This window comes from Notamacropus eugenii, chromosome 3 (genome assembly GCF_028372415.1).
Source record: "Notamacropus eugenii isolate mMacEug1 chromosome 3, mMacEug1.pri_v2, whole genome shotgun sequence".
Classification (NCBI taxonomy): domain Eukaryota; kingdom Metazoa; phylum Chordata; class Mammalia; order Diprotodontia; family Macropodidae; genus Notamacropus; species Notamacropus eugenii.
This window is the reverse complement of record NC_092874.1, coordinates 295,544,136-295,566,580: the sequence shown is the minus strand read 5'-3', so window position 1 is coordinate 295,566,580 and position 22,445 is coordinate 295,544,136. Positions and strand designations below refer to the sequence as shown.

The 22,445-nt window shown below is 53.4% G+C and overlaps 1 protein-coding gene across 1 annotated transcript; it reads right to left on the bottom strand.

The window, feature by feature from the left end:
• Nucleotides 1-1,693: 1,693 nt before the first annotated feature.
• PICK1 (protein interacting with PRKCA 1) lies at nt 1,694-21,093 on the bottom strand. The gene is made up of 13 exons (XM_072656069.1): nt 20,653-21,093; nt 18,993-19,081; nt 15,397-15,508; nt 12,914-13,042; nt 12,195-12,261; nt 11,222-11,311; nt 8,057-8,110; nt 6,838-6,900; nt 6,443-6,576; nt 5,516-5,608; nt 4,872-4,922; nt 4,178-4,322; nt 1,694-3,710 (listed from the first exon to the last, which is right to left on the bottom strand). The coding sequence occupies exons 1-13, from the start codon at nt 21,076-21,078 to the stop codon at nt 3,454-3,456; spliced, it is 1,710 nt and encodes a 569-aa protein (XP_072512170.1). The 5' UTR covers nt 21,079-21,093; the 3' UTR covers nt 1,694-3,453.
• Nucleotides 21,094-22,445: the final 1,352 nt, after the last annotated feature.

Genomic DNA, 22,445 nt, shown 5'->3' with positions numbered 1-22,445 from the left:
CTGATCTGGACAGCATTCTGAAGAACAATTTGGAACTATGCCCAAAGGGGTACAAATGTATGTATACCCTTTGACCCAGCAATACTAGGTTTGTATCCCAAAGAGATCATAAAAATGGGAAAAGATCCCACATATACAAAAATATTTATAGCAGCTCTCTGTGGTGGCCAAGAACTGGAAATCAAGGGGATGCCCATCAATTGGGGAATGGCTGAATAAGTTATGGTATACAAATGTAATGGAACATTATTGTGCTATAAGAAATGATGAACAGTTGGACTTCAGAAAAACCTGGACTTATATGAACTGATGCTGAGTGAAGTGAGCAGAACCAGGAGAACATTATACGCAGTAACAGCTGCAGTGTGTGAGGACTGTTTCTGACAGACTTGGTCCTTTACAGCAATGTGAGGACCTAAAACAATTACGAAGGACTCGATGCAAAATGCCATCCACATCCAGAGAAAGAGCTATGGAATTGGAACGTAGAATGAAAGACTATTTTCTCTTTTGTTATGTTTTGTTTTTTTCCCCCATGATTTCTCCCATTCATTTTAATTCTTCCATGCAACATGACTAATGTGAAAATGTATTTAATAAGAATGTATGTGTGGAACCCATATAAGATTGCACGATGTCCTGGGGAGGAAGGGGGGAGGGCAGGGGAAGAAAATTTAAAACTTATGGAAGTGATTGTTGTAAACCAAAAACAAATAAATTAATTTATAATAAAATAAAATAAAATGGAGATCTGGTAAACAAATTGTGAGATGCAAATGAAATGGAATATTACTGTGCCATGAAAAATGACAAATCTGGATTTGGAGAAGCATGGAAAAACTTGTATTATTGATGGATGCTGAGTGAAGTAAGCAGAACCAGGAAAATATCATCTCCAGTTACAACAATGCAGATGAAAAGAACCAAAGAACAAATACTGATCTGTTCAAAGACCAGACTGGACAAGGCAGACTCAAACATTGAAATCCAGTAACTCAGTGTTCAATTAACCTGAAAATATAAATTACCTAGGAAGAAACTGGCAGAAATCAGGCTTAGGCCAAACTCTTACACCACACTTCTCAATACATTCTAATTGGAAATGTGACCTTCATATTAAGGATCCTATCATTAAAAAATCAGAAGGGAAATAGATCATGTACCTTTCGCTACTATTGGTAGATATATTTTTAACAACAAAAGATAGAGGTAATTACAAAAGAGAAGGTAGATTACTTATGATTTGAAACTGAAAAGCTTCTGGAATAAAACTCATGTACCTAAAATAAGAAGTAGCAAAATGGGGGGGGGGGAGGAAATTTTTATATCAATTTTTTGATAAGCACTTTGCACCCAAGATATATAACTAACACACGTGTATGTATTAAAACAAAAATTGTCCCCCAAAGCAAAGGTAATCAGAGGATGTGAGCAAAGTTCTTTAAAAAAAAATTGCCAACTCTCAACAACCACATGAAAGAATGCTCCAAATCACTAAGAAAAATGTAAATTAAAACAACCTTGAGGCTTTACCTCGCTCCTAGAAAACTGGGGATGATGGAAGACAAGAAGGATCAAAGCTGAGGCGTTATGGAAAGATAAGCACCCTACATTGCTGGTGGTGCAATCAGTACAATCATTTTGGAAAATAATGCTGAAGTATCCAATTAAAGCAACTGAAATGTCCACACCCTTTAACCTGGAGATTCCATTCCTAGGTTTATTAGTAAGAAGGAGATCATCAATAAGAAAAGTCCTCATATACACCAAAGTATTTACAGCAGCACTTGTTGTGAAGGCTAAGAATCGGAAACAAAGGAGATGCCATCACCCGGGGAACACGTCATGGAATGTGACTGTGCTGTAAGAAAGTGAGTGATCAATGCTGAGAACTCTGGGAAGATCGAAATGAACTGATGCAAAAGAAGTCAGCAGGGCCAAGACACCAAGCTCTACAGTGACCACAATAACGCAAATGGAAAGAATCACAAACAATCCAAAGTGAAGGTGGAAAAATTATGAACAAAAGCTAACAGGGCAGGCTTCAAGATCAATTACTCTGCCTTTTTCCTCTTCTTTTTGTCTTTCAAAAGTTTTCTCTTAGCAAGACTGGCCCTCTGGGAGGGGACGGGATGCTGGGGAAGCTGCGGTAGCATAACAAGATAAAAGACATTGACAAAACTTGTAAAAATTTAAGAACAGAAGTCCCGGCCACCTGGGGCCTGAGTGGAGGAAGCTGCCTCCCCGTTCCCTGGAGGCAGGGAGGAGTGCCAGGCATGGGCTGTGACAGTCAGAGGGCACTTGCTTTCCTGATCATCTCCTTCCATCAACGGTGAGGGAAGAACGGGACATATACCAGGGAGGTAAATATGATGTAAAAACAAAAGGCATCAATAAGACATGGCCTGGCCCCTGGGGGATGGAGGTGGGGGGCAAGTTGCTATTTTGGGGTGTGCTCAGCATCTGGAGCCCCAATAAACATTCCAACACGGAAGGAGAGAGCACGTGTAGCCAGGGAGGAAGAGGGGCTGGATGCAGGCACCCTGGTCTCCAGCTGAGGCCTTCCCCCACAGCTTGGGGCAAGGACCAGGTAAGGAGAGGAAAGGTCCTTTTAGGGGGTCTGAGCCTCCCTCATTTAGCCCAGAAGGGGCAGTCACTGAAAAGTCATAATTCAGCTTTCTCTTTATTAAAGTACAGGATTCCCCACCCCCACCCCTCCCTGGACCCTCCTCCCCCCAGCCCCAGCCCAAGGCACCAGAGCCCCAGAGCACAAGCAGAGGGGCAGGGAGAGCTTAATAAATAAGGGACACTCCTGAGTGTGAGGTCTGGTCACCCCCATACCCCAGTGGAACCTTGCGGGGCTGGCCCACTTTGGAGGAGACTCAGTTTCAGATTGGTGGGAGAAAGTTAATTGAAGCTGCCTCCCCTATGCTCCCAGTTGCCTTAGGGGGCAAGCAAGGAGAATGGGAAAGGCAGCCCTGGCCCTGACAGGGGAGAGGGGACTCTGGCCTCTACTTCCTCCCGCCGATCCTCATTCTGCTAGGGAGGATTCAAAACTGGGAAGGAGGCAGTCAGATAAGGGCAGGGAGAAGGGAGGAGGCCCCTCTATGAGTGAAGCTCAGGAGATTCAAAGTGGGATTGGGCCACAGCCCCATGCCCACCTTCGCCCTTGGGGAGGGGTCTTTTTCTCTCCTTCCCTTCTCCCCTGCCCCCCAGCTGGGGAGGAGATACTGAAAGGGCAATGACTGGGGACCCAAGGGGAAGCCACAGCCTGGCCATGGGGAAAACTGAGGCTGGGCTCCCCAGCTGGCCTGGGACAGAGGAGCAGAGATGAGACGTCGGCCCCCACACCAGCGGGTCTTTTATCAGTCACCTGGGGCGGTAGGTGCATGTCTCCCCTCCCGGCCTCCCCAACCGTCAGCAGCCCTGCACCCCACCTGGGGGTGAGGGAAGTCACTCAGGCATGTCTATAAGCTTCTCCCCGTTCTCCTCTTGGGAGCCTGGTGGCCCCTGGGGTTCCCCCGAGGCAGTGGCCCCCTCCTCCTCCTCATCCTCTGTGTACAGGTCCTTCTGGCCATAGGCCAGGGTGGTCCTCGCCAGGTCCACCTCGATGGGGAAGACATCCGCATCCCGTAACGCCGCGTAGCAGTCATCATAGTACTTGGACATGGTGGAGACAAAACGCTGAAGCTGGAACACGATGTCCTGGACTGGGGGGTGAGGATGGTGGGGGGCGGGGGATCAGCATCCTGGCGGCATCCCTGCCCCTACCCTAGTTCTATCCCTCCTTTCCTTCACACCCACCAGGCCTGGGATGGAGGCAGAGCTCCCAGTAGTGCCATGGGTGCCCAAGACCCAAGGAGCTGACTGAGGGCTCCATCTAGCCCAACCCCCTCATTTTACAGATGAAGAACCTGAGGCCCAAGCAAGGCCAGTGACCTGTCCAGGGTCTCCAACTTCAAACCTAGAGTGCCCTCTTCGCTCTGCACCATCCTAGTCTGCTGCTGCCTGAACGATTCTACAGATGAGGAGCTTACTCTGACAGGCTGGCCCCTTCCCTCACAGGGAAGCTTAATTAGTACACAGCCTTCCCCACTGTGGCTGGCTCTGGGGAGGGGTCATAAGCAGGTGACTTCAGGTGGTTGGGTCATCCACCCACCATCCCCGCCCCATTCACCGTGTTTCTGGTCCAACAACTCGATCTTCTCCAGTACATCCTTCCTCATTTTGGCAAAACGTGCCCGGGCCTCCTGGCGGCATCTCAGAATGAGGCGGTACTCATAGTTGCCGGTGCTCACGCGGTACAGGGGCTCCCCAAGAGCCTGCAGGAGGGTGGGGGTGGAGGTGAGGGGAAGACGATTCAGGGAAGCAGAGGAAGGAGGACACATGGAGGCCCAGGATGGGAGGAAGACAGCAGTGAGCACACGGTCAGAGGGGAGAGGACTGGACCCGCCTCACAGCTACCCTGGCCTGATGACTCCATTGTCCACCACTGACAAAGGCCATCCAGACATGCCTCCCCCCGAGCCCCGTGGGGCACTCATCACTCTTCCAAACCCCCTTCCACCTGGGGCACTGGACCTCAGAAAACCCCCTGTGGGCAGGAAGGCCATCCACAATCTCATTAAGAGTCTCACAGCCACTCTCAGCATGTGGGGGCACTATACTCCAAGCCAGCAACCCTCACCAGACAGGAGAGCACTGTCCAAGAGAAGGTGCCAGAGGAGCCCGTGTTTTACAGAGGGGAGATGGAGCCACAGCAGGGAGGAGACCTGCCCAGAGTGCCGGGGCAGGGCTGGGTCTCCAGGAAGCCCACCATGCCCTGAGGAGTGGACACATGAAGGGAGGGAGGGTTCAGTCTGGGCACTCACAATGCAGCTGTATTCTTCATCATCCATCTCTTTCACCTTCAGGCAATATGACTGTGGGGAAAGAGGAAGCCAAGAGCAAGGGTGAGGGGAACACCCCCACCCAGCCTGCCCCTGCCTGCTCACTGTGTACGCTCCAGGAGGCGCCTGGGCACTGACTGGGCAGAGGAGGGCAGCCTCTGGGTCACACACGAGGTGCTCCATAAACATCTGCCCCCCCAGCATCATAGGCAGCCCAGGGCCAAACCAGCTCTAAGAGCCGGAGAGATGTCTGCTCCAATCCCATCGCTGCCAGGTGGGCAGACCTGGGCCCACGAGGGAACGTGATTTGTAGACATCACAAAAGGCTAAAGTTTGGAGGTTGCCTTTCCCATGCCGCCCCCCACTTCCGCCCTTCTGCTCCCCTAACTCGGTGTGCCATCACCCACAGCCTGGGCTCCAGGCCCCTTGGTGGGGAAGTGTTGCCCTGGCACTGGGAGGTGGGCAATGAGCTAGGCCCAGAAAGGTTCTGAGGTGGTTCTTGCTCCCTAGGGGGGTCTGTATGCTGGTGTAGGGCCCACCACGTGACCCCTCATCAGGAACCTGGGTCACCAGCACAGGTAATGGCTCATCCTCAGGGACCCTTTCCCCAGACCAATGTCACTCACCAGGTACTCAAACTTCACATCCAGGTATTTCTTAATGGTGAGGCGGGTGTCAGGGATGGCTTTGTTGAGGTATGTGTTCAGATCTGTCAGCATCTGTAGGGGATCAGGGGCAGATTTGGTCAGGACCCACTAAGGGCAGGAGACCTCAGGCCTGGGGTCATTTCATTCATCTGTGCAGCAACTCTCAAGACTTCCAGAGCTGCCCAGGGCCCAGAGACGTCAAGGGTAACCCCAGCCAGAGGCTAGAGAGGAGGCCCAGGCCAGCCAGCACCAAGGCCAGCCCCACATGGTAAGCAGCACCCAGAAGTGGCCCTATGAGTGACAGCTGACTGCTCATTTGCCTCCAGTTATCAAGAATGACTTATTTGAATTGAACCTGAAAGTTTCCTGGTGTGGGAACAGTTCCCCTACCTGCGCAGGTCAGGGGGGCCTTCTCTCCAACCTCTAGTCTAAAGATGTCCCCAGAGCACCCAAGGGGTCAACCTGCCCAAGGTCCCCCCACCCCAGAAGTCAGCAGGATTCCCACCCAAGATTTCCGGACTCCTGCTAATCCCCAAGAGAAGTGTCCCACACTTTTTGGAGCATTATCTTCCCAGAAATGCCACAGGGATGATCAGGGGAACTGAGGGACCCAGAAGAAGCAGGCTCATCAATCCAGGTAGTCAGCTGGCCGGGAGGAGAAGGGAGGGGGCTCATGACCAGGAAGTGGGGCCATCAGGGCTGCCCCAGGAGAGACCAAGACAGGCAGCAAGGAGCAAGGAGGACCCTGAGGTTTCTGGTTCTGCCTTTGCCTCCACTCAGAGCTCAGCTCAGCAGGTGCGCAATGGGCTTCATGCTCTCCCCTTCCTCCCTCGGGTCACCAGGACATTGCAGGGATTCGCTGACCCACCCCAGACACTGAGACACACATACACAGGCCAAACCTACAGGTTTGATGGTTTTCAGGAGCCGGATTCCAAACTTCTCAATGTTGCGATGCGCTTCAGCAAACTTCATAAAGGCTTCGCTGGCCGCTGGCTGGGGCTCACGGACACCAATCACCGAAAAGACATCTCCAAAGGCTGCATGACAGGTAGACTGTGATGGAGCCCCCTCATAGAGCCTTTGGATAGGGGGAAGCATAGTGGGGAATGGGGTGGGGATGGTAAAAACAGGCCCCTTGCCCCCCAGGGCAGGTCAGAGAGACTGAGCATCTGGCACTTGTGGGGATGGAGTCAGCAAGCTCACTGCTGACTGAGAGCCTGAACTGGTGTGGCCAGGACTGTGAAATGCTGGGATCTCCCATGTCCCCCACACTGTGAGAGGCATCCCTCTGTCCTTACCTCGGTGCGTCTGGGACAAGTCAAAGAAGGCTCTCAGCAGGCTCTTGGTGTGCTCGGTCATACCTGGCCAAGGACAGGGAGCACCACACCTCACAGGCTGCACAGCCCCGCTCCCCTCACATGAACACATTACCCAGAAGCCCATAGGAATCCCTGGTAGCCACCATGTGATCAAAGGCTGGGGGGAGCCACTAGTGCCACTTCTAACACAGGGAGACAGAAAGGGGAGCACAGAGCTCAGACTGGGAAGGCCAACTGGATACTCAGTGGGATATGGGACATTTTGGCTTCACAAGCCCAGAGCTGAAGGCCCAACGTGAGTAAGTCCACCTGGGCCTTTGGTGCTTTCCAGAAGGCACTAGGCCTGTCACAGAGTAGAACTCCAGCCACTAAGAGCTGGACCCCAACTCAGGGGCCATCATGGCCTACCCTCTCATTTTACAGAGGAGAAAACTGAAGCCCAGGGAAGGGAAGGGACACACCCAGAGTCAGAAGCAACATATGCGCTGAGCTTCCAAGTCTGAAGCCCCCACACACTGATCACCACAACTGGCCAGAACCTTCCTTCCTGCTCTCAGTATTTAAACCCTTCCCTCACATCCCCTCGGAAGGAAGGCAGAAATCCAGCACTCTATCCCCAGGTCTCTGCACAGAGGCTCTCTTCCAGATTTTCCCCATCAGTTCTTGGTGTTATGTGGGGATGCTCACTCCAAGGATCCTGCTTCGGCTTGCACAGACCCCCTTTGTTACGTCTCTCCTTTCCCTCCTAAGTCAGCATTAATTCTCTTAGACTCACTAGAGAGTCAGGGGAAGAAGCAGAACCTGGCCATGGCTACCCAGTGAGCAGATGCAGACCTTGAGGCCTCCTCACTTCTTTCACAAATCCCAGGAATGGGGCAAGGAGAGATCCCACCTGAAAGGGCTGGACAGTGCTCAGGGACTGGCCACCTCCAGGAAGCCCCTTGGATTACACCCTACCAGGAACAACAGCTCAGTGTTCTACATAGCTTTACATTTCGTGAGTACTTTTCTCCCTGCAAAGTCAAATGTTGTTTAACCCCATTTTATAGATGAGAAAGCTGAAGCTCTGAGCAGGGAAGTGCCTTCCCCAAGGTCACCAGCAGTGAGTGCTGGAGCATGCATTAACCTCTGCCTTGTAGTCACATCCAGCCCCTACAGGACAGTGGGCTGAGCAGGGTCAGCTGGCCAGGACACTCACCTTTGTACAACTCGGCCGTCCGCTCCAGCTCCTCTAGCCTCTTCACCAGACCATCTAAGGGGAAGAGAGAGCCCGGCGGGGCTGTCAGCTGAAGCCCAGAAACATGGGCGGGTGTGGGTAGGTACCCCTGGGTGGGGTCAGTGATCCACCTCCAGGGGCTCCCTGGCCAAGCTTCTGCCTGCCCTCCTCATTTGGAGGACTCTGAAGAATTGGGTGACCTCCTGAGCCTCCGTGCCCTCACTCAGATCATATGGCAGCCACAGCCACTTGGGAATCTCTTGTCTCATCCCCCCTCCATTCCATCACCCCTGCTCCTTCTCAGGAGCTCTCTGGCCGGGACCACTGCTTGGTCCCCCGGGGCTCCCTCCCCCCAGGCTCTCTCCTCCACAGTCTAAATCCCATACAACTGCCTGCCTAATTTCCCACAGCACTGTCCTGCCCCAGAAACCTTCCATGGCTCCCCACTGCTTACAGATCTGTAAAACACCAACAGCCTTCCTACAAGGTTTCTACATGCCTTGCTTGGACATTACTCTTTCACCAACTCTGGGGCCCAGACCAGAAGAACTATCCAAGGGTCCTGGAGCCCATACTCTATCTCCCACCTCAGAGGAGTCTGTCCGTCAGTCCATGAATACCTACTAAACGCCATTGAGGTGCCAGGGCCCTCGTGAGTACCTATTAAGCCCCCCGAGGTGCCAGGCAGCTCTGCTGTGCAGCCCCAATACCTGGCACTCCTTTCCTTCAATCTGCTGGCCTAGACTTTTCTGGGTCCTGCCACAGTCCCTCAGGACCTTGAGGGGAGGGTCTGGCTGCTCTGCCTCAACCTCCTCCATATCTAGTATGGGACTTCGCACACAGTAGGTGCTCAGTAAATGTTTGTGGCACTGACCAGATTCGTTCTTCAAATCCTGGAGTCCCCGGGCAGAAGGGGATAGGGGCCTCAGGGCTCTTCCAGGCAGAACAACAATGACCCGGAGCACTCCCCTATCCCTAATCACCTTCCCTGAGGGCGGCCTGGAGTGTCCATCCAGGAGGGCAGGCATGGCACCCTGGGCCTGCATCTCTAACTCAATCCTGATGTTCCCCACACAGAACTCATGACCTCTCCCCTGAATCCCTCCCCTCCTCACTGTCTGTTAAGGATGCTGTCAATCATGACTGCCAGAGCCCCCATGCTAGCTTACGCCTCGACCCTTCCTGCCTGCACTGCAGCCCCTCCCCTCACCTGGCACAGCTGTCAAACGTTGGCCACCTAAAGGAAGCAGGGGCTGGACCACAACCCTCCCCTGATCAAGAACCTCTCCTGGCTCCCTTCTCCCTGCCTCTAGGACAAGACACAAAGACCTCACTCTAGGCATGGCATGCTCTGGATCCAGGCTCTCCTTCCCAACTGATGGCACAGTATTCTCTCCTTTCATGAAAGCTTGGCTCCATCCAGAAAGGTCAACCTGCTACTCCTGAGGCCTCTCCCTCCTCGCTTCCCCATCCTGACGCTCAACTTTCCTAAAGGGCCTCCTTCAGGAGATTTTTCCTGATTCCCCTAGATGTCTGTCCCCCTCACTGACCCCTCCACCACCCCAAATCAATCCTCATTTATTCTGTACAGAAGCTCACTGGAAGCGGGACCGATTTCCCTTCTGCCTTGGTTCCCTGGCACACAGCAGGCACTTAATAGGTGCTGACTGGGTGATAGTGTGGTAGAGGGAGAAGAGAATGGACCTGCAGTCAGAGGGTCTGGCTTAAAATTGACCCCTTACTCCCCGCATGACCTGAGCTTGTTTCCTTCTTCATAAAATGAGAGGGTCAGCCTCAATGCCCATGATCCTCTGGTTTCATTCAGAGTCCAGGTCAGGACTCTGCACACAGTTAACACTTACTGAATGTCTGAATGCAGCGTGCCCTCAGCCTTTGGGTTCTTGGGGTCTCATTCTATCCTGGACTGCGTTATGGAAGGGGAGGAGGGGGAGGGAGTCCTGGGCCTTGGGAACCTCACTAAGGGAAAGAGGCAGCAGTTGATGTTCCCCTGGCCTCAGTCTCCCTAGCAGTACAAAATGAGACACAGAAGGGTGGGAGGAATGCCACAGACTGGCCATGCTGGCAAGAAAGGAGCCGTGAAAGGGGCCCTAGGATGTTTTTAGCTCTGCTGGGTCATGGGACATCATGACAAGCCCATTTTAGAAATTCTATTTTGGGGGGGCAGGCAGAAGGAGAAGAACTGGCAAGTTTAAAAAAATCAACAAAAAACAGCCCACAACAACCAGTTCTAATTTGGCCCCAGCTCAACGGTAACTACAGCAACGTGGATTTAGAGCCAGGGGAGGTAAAAATAGCGTCCTCCCATTTAGAAGCTTTGGAACAGGCTCTGCCACCCGCCCATCCGAGAGGTCGCACGTCTCTGCCCGGCCCGAGCCTCGCACTGCTGTGTGTATTTATAGCAGAGCCCACCCAGCCACGGACGGGGACGTGGGCAGGGGCTGCGCTGTTCCACTGTCTATGAGATTTTACATGGACGTAGATGAGAGACAGAGACAGATGTCATGAGAGGAGAGAAAGAAAGAAACACTGAGAGAAAAAGACAAGACAGAAATTTACGGAGACAGAGGGAGTGTGTTCTCCCCTTGGCCCTCAGGGTGAGCATGTGTGGGCCCGGTCAGGCTCCGGGCAACATAAGGCCAAGGCTTGAGAGCCTGGGGTTGAGGGAAGGAGCAGGGGTGACATTAGGCTGCACTGACCCTACATGTGTGCACACACATGCCTCAAACTCCTTCTGGTTCAGTCCAAGTGAGCCTGATAGATCCCAAGGTGCTGGGATCAAAAGATACGAAGTCTTCTTCAGGGGAACAGGACCAAGTCACTGGTTTTATGAAAAGCTAGTTTGTAAAGTGATTCATGCACATTATCTCAGCTGAACCTTTTACAACCCGGGGAAGTCCCATTTTACTGATGATAAAACTGAGGCTTGGAGGATAAGAGACTGACTCAGGACCCTCAGTCTAGAATTTTAAGGGAGGAGACTGAGAAACAGAGCAGTTGCACCCAGCTCACAGTCACCCAGGCACTAAGTGGCCCGGGAAGGCCATGAATCCCTGTCCAAGTCCAGATTCCAAGCCAGGAAGGATCAGAGGCAGGATGTGAACCCAGGCCTCTGGGTCCATGGCTCACCATTGCACAGGATGGCCCGGCTCAGGCCCAGGGCATCTGCTGTCCCCGAGCTCATGTTCTCCACCAGCCGATGTTTCACCTTCTTTAAAACTAGGGACAGAAAGGAGACAGTTAGTGCCTGGCAATCTCTCCCCACTCATCTAGACAGTGTGGGGGGCAAGAGGTGCCTGAGGTACCCTTGGGTCTGACAGAGGGCAGCACAGGACCAGCCAGGGAGTGACTTGCCCAAGGTCACCCAAATAACAGAAGACAGAGCCACAACTCCAAGCCAGGCTCCCCAGTCTGCAGCAGGCCGCTGTGCAGGCACCTGCTCTGAAGTCACTGACTAGCCAGACCAGGCCCTTCCCTATGCAGTACAAGGACACAGCTCTGCTGTAATTCATAGGGATAGTCTTGGGTAAGCCCCTTGCCCTTCAAAGTCTTCATCTTCTCATCTGTCAAACCAAGGCGGTGAACGCACCTCTCCCAGGTCTGTGATTCCCTCAAAGCCATCAAAGGCCAGGGATATGACAAGGTTCCCCTGCCCATGGAGGGCACAGGGTCTACCACAAGTTCTCCTCCTCAACTAGGCTCACCCTGGGCAGCTGGGAGGACTGAGGCCATGGCTGGGCAGGGAAGGGGCTGCCATGAGGCTGGCTTGGAGTTGGAGCTGGAACCATCTCAAGGGGCCTAGGCCTTTAGGCTGGGACAGAAGTCAGTGGCCTCGAGAAAGACTAACTGGGGGGGGGGGGGGGGGGGAGAGCAAAACAGGGTTCACACTGGAGTATTTCAAATTTGGGGACTGGGAGAAGGAAGGTTAAAGGACTCTGCCAAGGGGAACACTGGACTGGGAGGAGGCCCCCTCTTTCCTCCTCAGGTGGGGATCAGGGATGGTCTGGGGAGGGCACAATCAAGGTGACCGGGAACTATTTTTGCCTGGTGCTCTTGACTCCTGCCATGGGTCACAAGTGAGAAGGGGAGTGGGCCTGCTCACCAATATCCAAGGACTTGCCCTGCTTGGGGTCAGCTTGGAGCTTGTTGTAATGAATCGTCACTTCTCCCTAGGAAGAGCGAGATGAGGGCATGGGGCACGGGGCCTGAGAAGCGCCAGGCTGCAACCCACAGAGCTGGGGTCCCCTGTGAGCCTTGGCCCCGCCCCCAGGCAAGCTGGGAGCTGCAGGTGGGGGTAGGGAGGGAAAAGGGGAGAGCAGGGACTGTGATTTTTGCCTTGTTTTGTATCCCCAGTACGAGTACAGTGCCCAGCACACAGTAGGTGCTTAATCAATGCTCCCTGGTTTCCCTGGATTCTGGGGCAGGTCTTTCTACACAACAGCCATTCAGATCCTAGAAAAGGGCCCTCATCCCTCCCCAAGGGGTTGCTCTGTGAAGTCTAGAGTCCAAGGGCTGCACTTGAGGACCTCGAGGCTGCAGGTGCCCCAGCCCTGCTCTGCCCAGTGAGGGTAGTTCGGCCCCTACAGGGGGTCTGCAAGCTTCCCCTGGTGCCCCACTACCTAAGCACAAGCGAGGCCCTCAGGACCACGAGGAAGTTCTCATCTCTCTCCTGACCTTGCCTCACGCAGACCCAAAGTCCAGCAGTGAAGACCCAATCAAAGCCTGCTGGTCACTGGCTAGTGATCCATTGGGTGCTCCGGGCTAAGAGCTGACTGTGTGCACAGAGCACACCTAACCACTGACCCCAACCCTCCCCCTCACCTTCACCACCTGGATCATCTTGGCCACCTCCACCTTGGTCTTTCCCTTGACCGATTTCCCATTGACACCTGTGATCTCATCGCCAGCGGCGACGGTGCCATCGATGGCTGCAGGAGTGTTATCAAACACCTAAGGAGGAGGAGGGGAAACCAGCTCACTCTCTGTTCCCCCATCTAAAGTAGCCTTGCTCCCCCTCCCCTGTCCTTTCACTGGTTCCTGGGGGCTCTACCATTGGGAAGAGAGAGGGAGAAAGAAGCTGGGAGAGTCCCCTGCCCAGTGAGTGCCACATAGGCCCTCGGGATCTTAGCCAGCAAAGGATCAGGATCGCAGCGAGATGAAATTCCAAAGGGGAAAGGCCATGTCCTGCCTTTAGGCTCCCAGTGTAAGAGGACGAGGTGGCTGGGACAGGTAGCCACTCCTGTGACAATGCAAGCTCTAGCTTGAAAGAATAGGACAACAAAGACGTTAACAATGGTGAGTAATGGCTGACATTTACATGGTGACCACTACATGCCAGGCCACGTGATTACAATTACAATCTCACTGATCCTCACAACTCTGGGAGGTAGGTATGGTTATCAGGCCCATTTTACAGCATGGGAAACCAAGGCAGACGTGAGTTAGGTGTTTTGCCCAGGGTCATACAACTAGTCCGTTCTGAGGAGATAGCTATGGGTGGGGGGAAGAACAGGGCCCAGGATGAGGAATCGAGGAAGTGAGAGCTTGATTTTGGCTCTCCTGAGGCCACACCTCCCATATGGTGTCAGTTCAGCACACACCATATTTCAAGGACATTGGGAGGCTGTACTAAACCCAGAGGTCAGTTACCGTAATGGCAAAGGTGCCATCTGAGGCTTGGCTAAAGAAACTAGAGATGCTTTTACTTTGGAAAAGGGGAGACTTGGGGGGTGGGGAGGGAAGACTGGCTGTGTTCAAGAAGAGTCATGGGGCAGAGGGAGGAGACTGGCTCTTGGGACTGTGGAAGGAGAAAGAATCCCCCCCCAATATCTCCAAGAAGAGGTAGCAGCCATGGAGCAGGGGCTGCCTTGGGAGGCAGGGGGCTTACCCTCAGGGCAGGCCTGTCTACAGGTAATAAAGGGATCGCTGCTCTGGTGAGGGTTGGAAGGGCAGCCCCTTGCCATTCCTGGGAGGTCCAAGACCTCATCTCCTCTCCTGGCAACTTCATTGCTCACTGAGGCAGGTCACTGCATCAACGACAGCTACAGTTGTGAAGGCATTTTCTTCTATGGGGCTAAAATCAGCCTTCTGGTCTCTGAGCTAAGTGTCCTCCCTCCATTTCTGCAACTGCTTCTCCAATATGCGTGACTCTGAATTCTGTCCCCGTCCCTTCATCACTCTCTTCTAGACTCAGTGTCCTTCCTAAAATCTTGTCATTTCATGGCTTTGCCTTGTGAGCCATCATGCTTCTGTGTGTAGGCCATCTGGCTTCACACCATCTGCTTTCCTTTTCCCCTTTCACTCCTTCCACGCCCCCATTACCACTTTCTACCTCTGCCTCTGAGAACAGCTACCGAGTCAGCAGCACAACCAATTCTCTCTGATTCCCCCCAGCAAGTGAGTTCCTTCCCCAAGGGCATAGCCTGTTTTGCTTAGAGCACCTGGCACAGGATATGGCAAATGCTAAGGGCTGAGTAAATGTCTTTTCATTCATTCATTCCTACCATATGACCAAGTCCAAGGCCAATGGGACCACATCCACACTCCTGCTGGGCTTATGTACAATCTAATAATAAATCGACTTTGGGGACAGAGCCTTCACACTACTGCGGCTTGTAAGCAGCTCACAGTACAGCAAGGCTGCCCAGTTCTGGCAATGCAAAGTTGACTTTTGGATCCTGGGGGTACAGTCCCCATCTGAGCTGACCACATGTCACATGGTTTGATCCAGCCAATTGCTGCAGGCCTGTGACAGCTTTGGGGCCACTGGCTGTGACACCAAGATTCCCAGAGTTGGATAGCCCCCCACCCTTTCACAATATCCCTGGTCATCCAGCCCCTCCCTTCTTCTAGGCATTCGGCTTTTGCCATCTATGAGTCTGACCAGACTATGACTGGTCATCTATGACTTCACCCAAACCACTGATTCACAATGCTGCCCACCACAGCCCTCAAGGAGAAGCTATCTGCCAGCACAGGGCCTTGGTGAGGAGGTGAGCAAGGGGAGTGGCTAGGGGTGGCCCACTGAAGATCTGCCTCTACTCCTGGTACAACTCCAAGTCTGTGGGTCCCAAGGGTAACTTCATACGTGGATGTGGCATCATTTCCTATCTCAGTCCCTACAAAATGCTTGAGGGGATTGGGAATGTCAGGCAGAAAAAAATGTCCTGACCAGTCAAGAATCATTCCTAAGATCGAATAAATCCTCCCCCTCAGAGTTGCTCAAGGTTGAAGAAGGTAACCTGCCCCTCCTTGTAGGGGACCCCAAGAAACCTCCCTGTCTCCCTGCTTCCAAGCCCCCCTACCTGGACAATGTAGAGGCAGGGGCAGTACAAAGCCCCTCCCCCAATGCTGATCCCGATCAGGTTCTGTGAATCCTTCTGCAGTGTCACGGTCCCAGGAACTGTAGGGATGCCACTAGAGTACAGGAAAGGAGAGGGCAATAAAGGCAGGAAGGAGCCAGAACACAAAGGGTAGGGGAGAATCTGCCAAAGTCCCAGGCCACCACCTCCTATGGCCCAAGGCTCTCCCTCCTACCCCCCAACACCCAACAGCAAAGGAACATTCTCTATTCTAAGTCAGATTCTAGACGCCCCTTCTGTGAAGTCTTCTGATATGTACCCTCACGTCTCTGAGGCTGGGGTCATGGAACTGACAACAGGTGAGGCACAGATTCAATTAGCCCCATTTTAGAGATGAAAACGTAGAGGTCGGGAGAGGGACAATAGTCCATGTGTGCCAATGAGGGACAGCGGGAACTCGGGGCTGTTCCCTTGCCCTGCGTGCTGGCATCCACTGAACCAGCAGTTAATCGAGGGCTCCTCATGGAGCTCCAAGAGCTTGTCCAGCCTAGGCCCCCTCATCCTCAGACAGCTGACTGGTGGTAGAGTAAGTCTCCTAGCTCAGAGCCCTTTCCCATCCGCCATAGGACCAACAGTAAAACAACAACATGTCACTGGCTACAAGACAAAAGCAAACGCCAGTCAGTACAGTACAATGGAATAAGCCCTGGGCTAGGGAGGCAAGAGATCCTGCTTCAAGTTTTCCCTCCAACACTTCCCAGGTGGCCTTGGGCCAATTCCTTGTTTCTGAACCCCAGAGGTAATGGAGGTAATAATGAAGGTAATGGAGGTAATAACCCTTGTACCACCCACCTCAAAAAGTTGCTGTGAGCAAAAGACTTTGTAAATCTTAACACCCTATAGCAATGCGAGATGTCATTACGATTCATCTTTGTGCTCTCTGACCCACCAAGCCCCGAGTAAGTGCTGAGTAAATGCTTGATGAGGGCTGGCCAACTATCAATCGATCAATCAATCACCAAGCATTTGTGAGGTGTCTACCCTGTGCCAGGCCCTGTGCCCACCTCTGGGGATACACATACCAAGAATGAAATGGGCCCGACCTCACAAAGCCTGCATGCTCACAGGGGAAACAACAAGGGTCTTCATCACTGCAGACACAAGGTAATGAAGTACAAGGATGGGCACAGGCAGCTGGCAGGGGCTGCTTCTTGCAGGGAGGGGAAGGAGTAAGAGGCCAGTCTGGCCACCCAGCAGGTCTTAACCCACCATTCTACAAACCTGAAAGCCCTTGGGTCAGAGCAGGCCCTGAGCTAAAAGAGGGAGGACAGCCACATCCCTTCCCCAGATTAATAAATAAACACACTTTAGGTCTCTCAGATATACTGTGCTCTATACTTGGTAACCTTAAGGCTTCAAAGACAGTACCTGCCTCTGAGGAGCTCATTCTAGTTCAGGGGCTCAGACAAGATTTTGGGGATTGCTCCTATACCTCATGAAGGACTGGAATGTGTTAGGAATCCAAGATGTTGATGGGGGAGTCAAGGGAGGAGAGATGGGAGGGGAGGGGAGGAGAGGAGAGGATGGATGTTGAAATTGATGCCCTCCCCAGGAGGACTCCCTATGAATCTTGGGGATATAAGGTCTGGTTGGTGCCTAAAGTGCTATCCCCATCTTACAGATGAGGAAACTGAGGCTAGCAAAGGTTAAGTGACTTGCCTGGTGTCACAAACATATCTGAAGGAGGATTCAAACTCAGGTCCTCCCAATTCTAAGTCCAGCTGTCCAGGTAAGGTTTAAAAAATCAACAGGTAAGGATTCAGACTTGCCTGTGGATGGGGCTGGAGCCTCAGGCCTCACAGGTCCTGGGTTCTAGTCCTAGCTCCTACTAGGCACAAGGCCTAAAGGACACTGGGCAAGTCACAGAATTTCTCAGTAAAATGGAGAAATTGCTTTGTTCCCCTCACAGGACAGCTTTGGGAAATATTAAGACATTAACAATGCAAGTTATTACTAAGGAAGAAAAGCAAGTCTTAATCACTAAGGGTTTTGTAAGCACCTATTGTGTGCTGGGCTCTGAGCCCTCAGGAACCTTCCATTCTCTGGGGGAACAAGCAGTGCAGAGCTCAGCACAACCGCTCAGATCTTAGACCCCTCCCTTGTTCACTCCCACCCCTTACACAGGAAGGGGAAAGACCTCTGTGGCCCCCCAATCCCCTCACTGCACCCGCTGGGGGATACATGGAGAGGAAGCCTGGAGAGCTGGGATTTCAGTCACGGCCTGAAGGGGCTTCCAGTGATACCCTCAGAAACTGTATTTAAATGAATGTTAAATTTTTTTTACATGTAACTGGGAAATAGTTAACGAAATACATAAAATATATACTCTTAAAAAAGATTCAGAGTTAGCAAAGCCTTTGGAGATCATCTACCCCACTGATTTATGAAGGAGGAAGACCAGGCCCAGAGAAGGCACACTTGGGAGTAAGCAGCAGGGCAGGACCCCAGTCCAGGGCTTCAGACTCCAAATCCTGCACTAAGCCAAGCTGGTAAGGATGCAGTGAGGTCTCAGGGTGAAGGGTTTGGGACTTGGGGCCAGGAGGGCTTGATGGGGGGAGGTGGGAGATGTTGGGCAGGCAAGATGTGTAACTTCTCAGACTTGGTTTTCTCATCTGTAACATGGGAAAAGAAGGCAACAGGGTCAGAGTGAGGGGTCTGGATTTCCTAGCTCAAATCTGGCCTCAGACGCTAGCTATGTGACCTTGAACAAGTCACTTAATTTATTCACCTCAGTTTCTTCATCTGTCAAATGATCTGGAGAAGGCAGTGGCAAACTTCTCCAGTATCTTTGCCAAGAAGACCCCAAACAGAGTCACTGAAAACAACTGAACAGCAACACCGGGAGAGGGGCTCTCACTACTACCACCTCTGAGGCTTGAAAGGAAACCTATGTGGTGACTTAGAGCAGGACTAACAGGCTGTGTTGGCCTCCAGTGCCTGCCCGTCCCCTGATGTGACATCTGTTCCACACCTATGGCCACCCACAAGGAACACTAGGGCATCTGGGAGGATGGGGACAGAGCCAGGCTGGACTTGTTCTGGGGCTCTCTGGGGTCCAGGAAGAGACTTCAGTGGGGCCCTCACCTAAGCCACACCCAACAAGAGTAGCCTTGCAGCCTCTACTAGGAGACCTCCAAGGAGGGAGTCCCTACCTCACTGACAGCAGCCTGGCCTACTTCTGGACAAGTTGAATTGTTAGCCAGCTTTCCCTGACATTAACCCAAGGTGACTTCTTTCGATCTCTTTTCCCACTGCTGTTGGTGCTGCCCGGTGGTACCAAACAAGATCAGCCCAACACTTCCCCTGAATTGTGGCCGTCAGGCATGAAGAAAGCTTGCCTGGCTCCCGGGCCTTCTGGTCCCCAGGCTGCACGTGCCCAGATGTGCTACACCCCCTCCCCACCATTGTGGACACTTCCAGATTGTCAATGTTCTTCTCAGACACAGGTGCCCAGAACAGAAAACAATCCCCTCAGAATAAGGCGGGACCTTCCGTCACCTCTCAAACCCCATAAAAAAATGCTCTTTAGGGACACTCACAGCTTATCCTCCTCAATGTCATAATCCATGTCGGCAAACATGATTCCAAGGTTTGGGACAGGCTGGCCTCGAAGACTGATGGTCCAGTTCTGTAGGGAAAGGAGAACAAAAGTCTCAGAGAACTCAAGTGATGATGGAAGAAGGTCCTGAGGTCCCATCCCCCTTCTCTCCCCTGTACCTGCCATAGGTCCCAGCTCCTCACCCTCCCTGGAAGGCCAGATGAGGAACAAGGAATACTGAGATCTTCCCATGGCTTATACCTGGAGAAGGACGTCACAGTCCCCCTTCCCTTTCTGTCACATCTGGAGGTGTATGGTCTGCTCATGCCCCTTCCTTCCTATAGAACTTTAAGATGATTTCCAGGGGAGTCACTTTTAGTAACCAGAATCTAGCCCGAGCACCTTATTTTACCAATGAGTTCAGAAATGTTAAATGACTCGTTAAGCAGATGCAGGTAGTGAGCCGGTATATAAGTGTAGTAGTAAGCAAGCAAAGCTCTTACTAGGCCCCTACTACGTGCCTGACACCAGGCACTGAAACGTGCTGGATGTGGAAGGCCCTGATTTTAAATCTTTTCCATCTTGACTCTGTGATTTGCTTTCTACATGTTTTTCTTACTCAGAAACTTTTCTTGTTTCCAGGTTGTCCAGGCTCTTATGGAAATTTGTTGTAATAATAGTTATGTGGAAGTATTTTTAATCACTTCTGTTTTATAGATGAAGAACCAGAAGCTAAGACTTGGCCAGGATCACAAGGCCTTCAGAGTCACAGTGAGAATCTCAGGCTCTTACTAAACCTGGGGCAGGTCCTGGCAGTCTCCGCCTCCCATGGCAACAAAGGAGAGCCCCCATCCTTAGCCCCCGTCCCCTGCTCTATGGTCCCCGGAGCTCCCATGTCCTGATCAGGCTGCTGTCCCTGGCTCCCCTCAGCTCAGGGGCCAGGGAGAGACCCTCCCTTTCCAGGCCTGGAGCTAGAGAATGGTTTACAATACAAAGAACATTTATTAAACACCTATAGTATGCACGGCACCATGGTAGATTTTGGGGGAGAAACCAAGTTTCTGTAAATGGAAGAGATAAGCATTTATCCAGCACCTACGATGTGTACAGTGGAGGAAACTGGGGCAGAAGTTCAGACTGCCAGGGAGGCTGGATTTGACCTGGGTCAGGGATGCACCTACTTCCCCATCTCCTCCCAAACTGCCACACCCACCAGTCCAGTGCCAGGATGGGTGTGGGAAGGAGGTGGTCCCAGCATTTGTGGGGGGCGTCCTCCCCACACCCCTCACCGTCTAAGGACAGGAAAGTGGGTAGGGGGCGTTCTTGTGCCCTGCCCCCTTCCTAGACCCACCCAAACCTCCCACGGCCCCTCCCTTCTCAGTTCCAAACCTCCATGGCTAAGCCCCGCCCCTGTAAGTTTCTCCCCCTAGGGTTCCATAGCCCCCTCCTCCACTCTTTTTCAACCATTGGCCCCGCCCCTCGTTTAAGCCCCGCCCCCTCAATCCTCCCCCAGACCACAAGCCCCGCCCCCGCCTCCTAGCGTTCTAACGCCCCACAGGCCACTGCATGGACGCCCCGCCCCTTCGCTCTAAAGTCCCGCCCCGCCGTCTGGCCCCGCCCCCGTTCCCGTCAGCGCGCGGGGGCGGAGCCCCTTTTCTTACCACGTCGGGGATGATGAACTCGGACCTCTGCCTCCTTTTGCCAAACAGGAAGCTCACTGCCCCGGCCGCCCGCCCCCGGGGGCCTGTCCCCGGAAGCGGCGGCCGCCCCGGGGCCCGGGCCGGGTTCGGGCCGCGTCGGCAATTGGAGTCACCGGCCGCTCTACCTGCCCGAGGCCGCGACTGTTGCGTCACTTCCCGGGCGGGGCCGGAAGTCCCGTCCCTTTCGTTCCAACACTTCCTCCGCCTCCTGACCCTCTTATTTCCGGTTTCCTCTCGAGCTCCCCGAGCGCTTAAGGGAGCGGAAATGGGGGCGGGAATTCCACGTCGCCGTAGAGACCGGCTGAACGTGGCAGCGAATGATTGGGTCAGAGAGGCTTGGCGCCGCCCCCCGCCCTTGCACACAGTCCTCCGGACTACGGGCATCATTTCGCGTTCCCAAAGCTTTCCGTGGTTCGCTGCGGCCTCGTGCAGCCTGGGCCTCGTGCAGCCTCGGCGCCGGCCGTCACAGCCCCCGCCGGAGGGAGCGCGAGGTCACCGGGCGCGCCCCGCATTGTGCAGCCGCGGGGCAGAGGGGGCCGGGGCCCTTGGCGGGCGGGGGTGGCGCAGGGATGCGGGGACACCTTGGGCGGGCAGAGCCCCCTGCTGCCCCAGGTCCGCGATCCCCGCGGCGGGCCCGGAGCCAGGCCCGGGGGCCGCTCAGCGTCCTGGCGCCCCTGGTTTTGGCCTTAGTTGGCTTCGAATGTCCTGGAGGCCTCCCTGCCTTCCGAAGCCGCCCTTTCCCACCTGGGGCGCGGTCTCCTCGTGAGGGGCTCTCTGTGTGCACCCAGCCCGGGGGTGCGGAAGCGCTGAACACCTGGCAGTGCCTTGCACTCTGCCCAGTGCCCAGGCCACCTGACTCCGTCCCAGACCGCCGCTCCCTTGATTCCCTCTTGCCCCCCGCTGTCCACTTCTGGCCATTGTGGCAGATTTCAGGATTGTGACCGCCCGCTGTCGGGGTTCCGATAAACCTTGTCCTGGGCTGACAGCAGGCTTGGGTTGGTCGGAGCAGGGCCCGCGAGCCCCTGTTCAGGGTCCCAGAAAGCTGTGGAAACACAGAGGGGGTCTAGATGGGAATGAGGGACTGGTGGTCTAGGAAGGAGCTGGGTGCGGACAATGAAGGGGCAGCTGATTAACCGGGAAGGCCCGATGGCTTCAGGAGAAAGCCCGAGGCTTGGGCCTCGTGGGAACGTCCGGGGGCTTTTCCTTTTCGGGGTTCAGGTCCCATCCCCACAATTCCACCCTCCTAGAGCTTACGTTCTCTTGGCGTACTCAGCGTCTACTCTTAGCAACGTATAAAGTTAGGAACTAGTCCTGTCAGATGTAGAAACCAGTACAGCAACATGCATTTTTATTAAACGTTTCCCCGACTTAGATTTTAATCTGGAAGCTTCATTGGCAGCTCTGCAATGGGGAACTCCCAGGCGAAGAAACTCCCTCTACTGATGCAGGTGGCACCTCCTCCGAAACTTACAATCATAGAATTGAGTAGTTCAGTGAATTGGCCTCGTTGTGTTCGTTTTTGTTGCCGAAGAAGACCGTGCCATCAGAGAAATAATAACATGACTTGCACTTGACTTTGTTTTGAGTGAGGGAGGGCTGTGCAGGTCACCAGCCTCACTTCTCCAGAGCCATCTGAATCCAGGGACCAGATATTCATCAGGATGACTGGAGATGACCCAGGATGAGGCAATTGGGGTTAAGTGACTTGCCCAAGGTCACACAGCTAGTGAGTGTCAAGTGTCTGAGGTGAGATT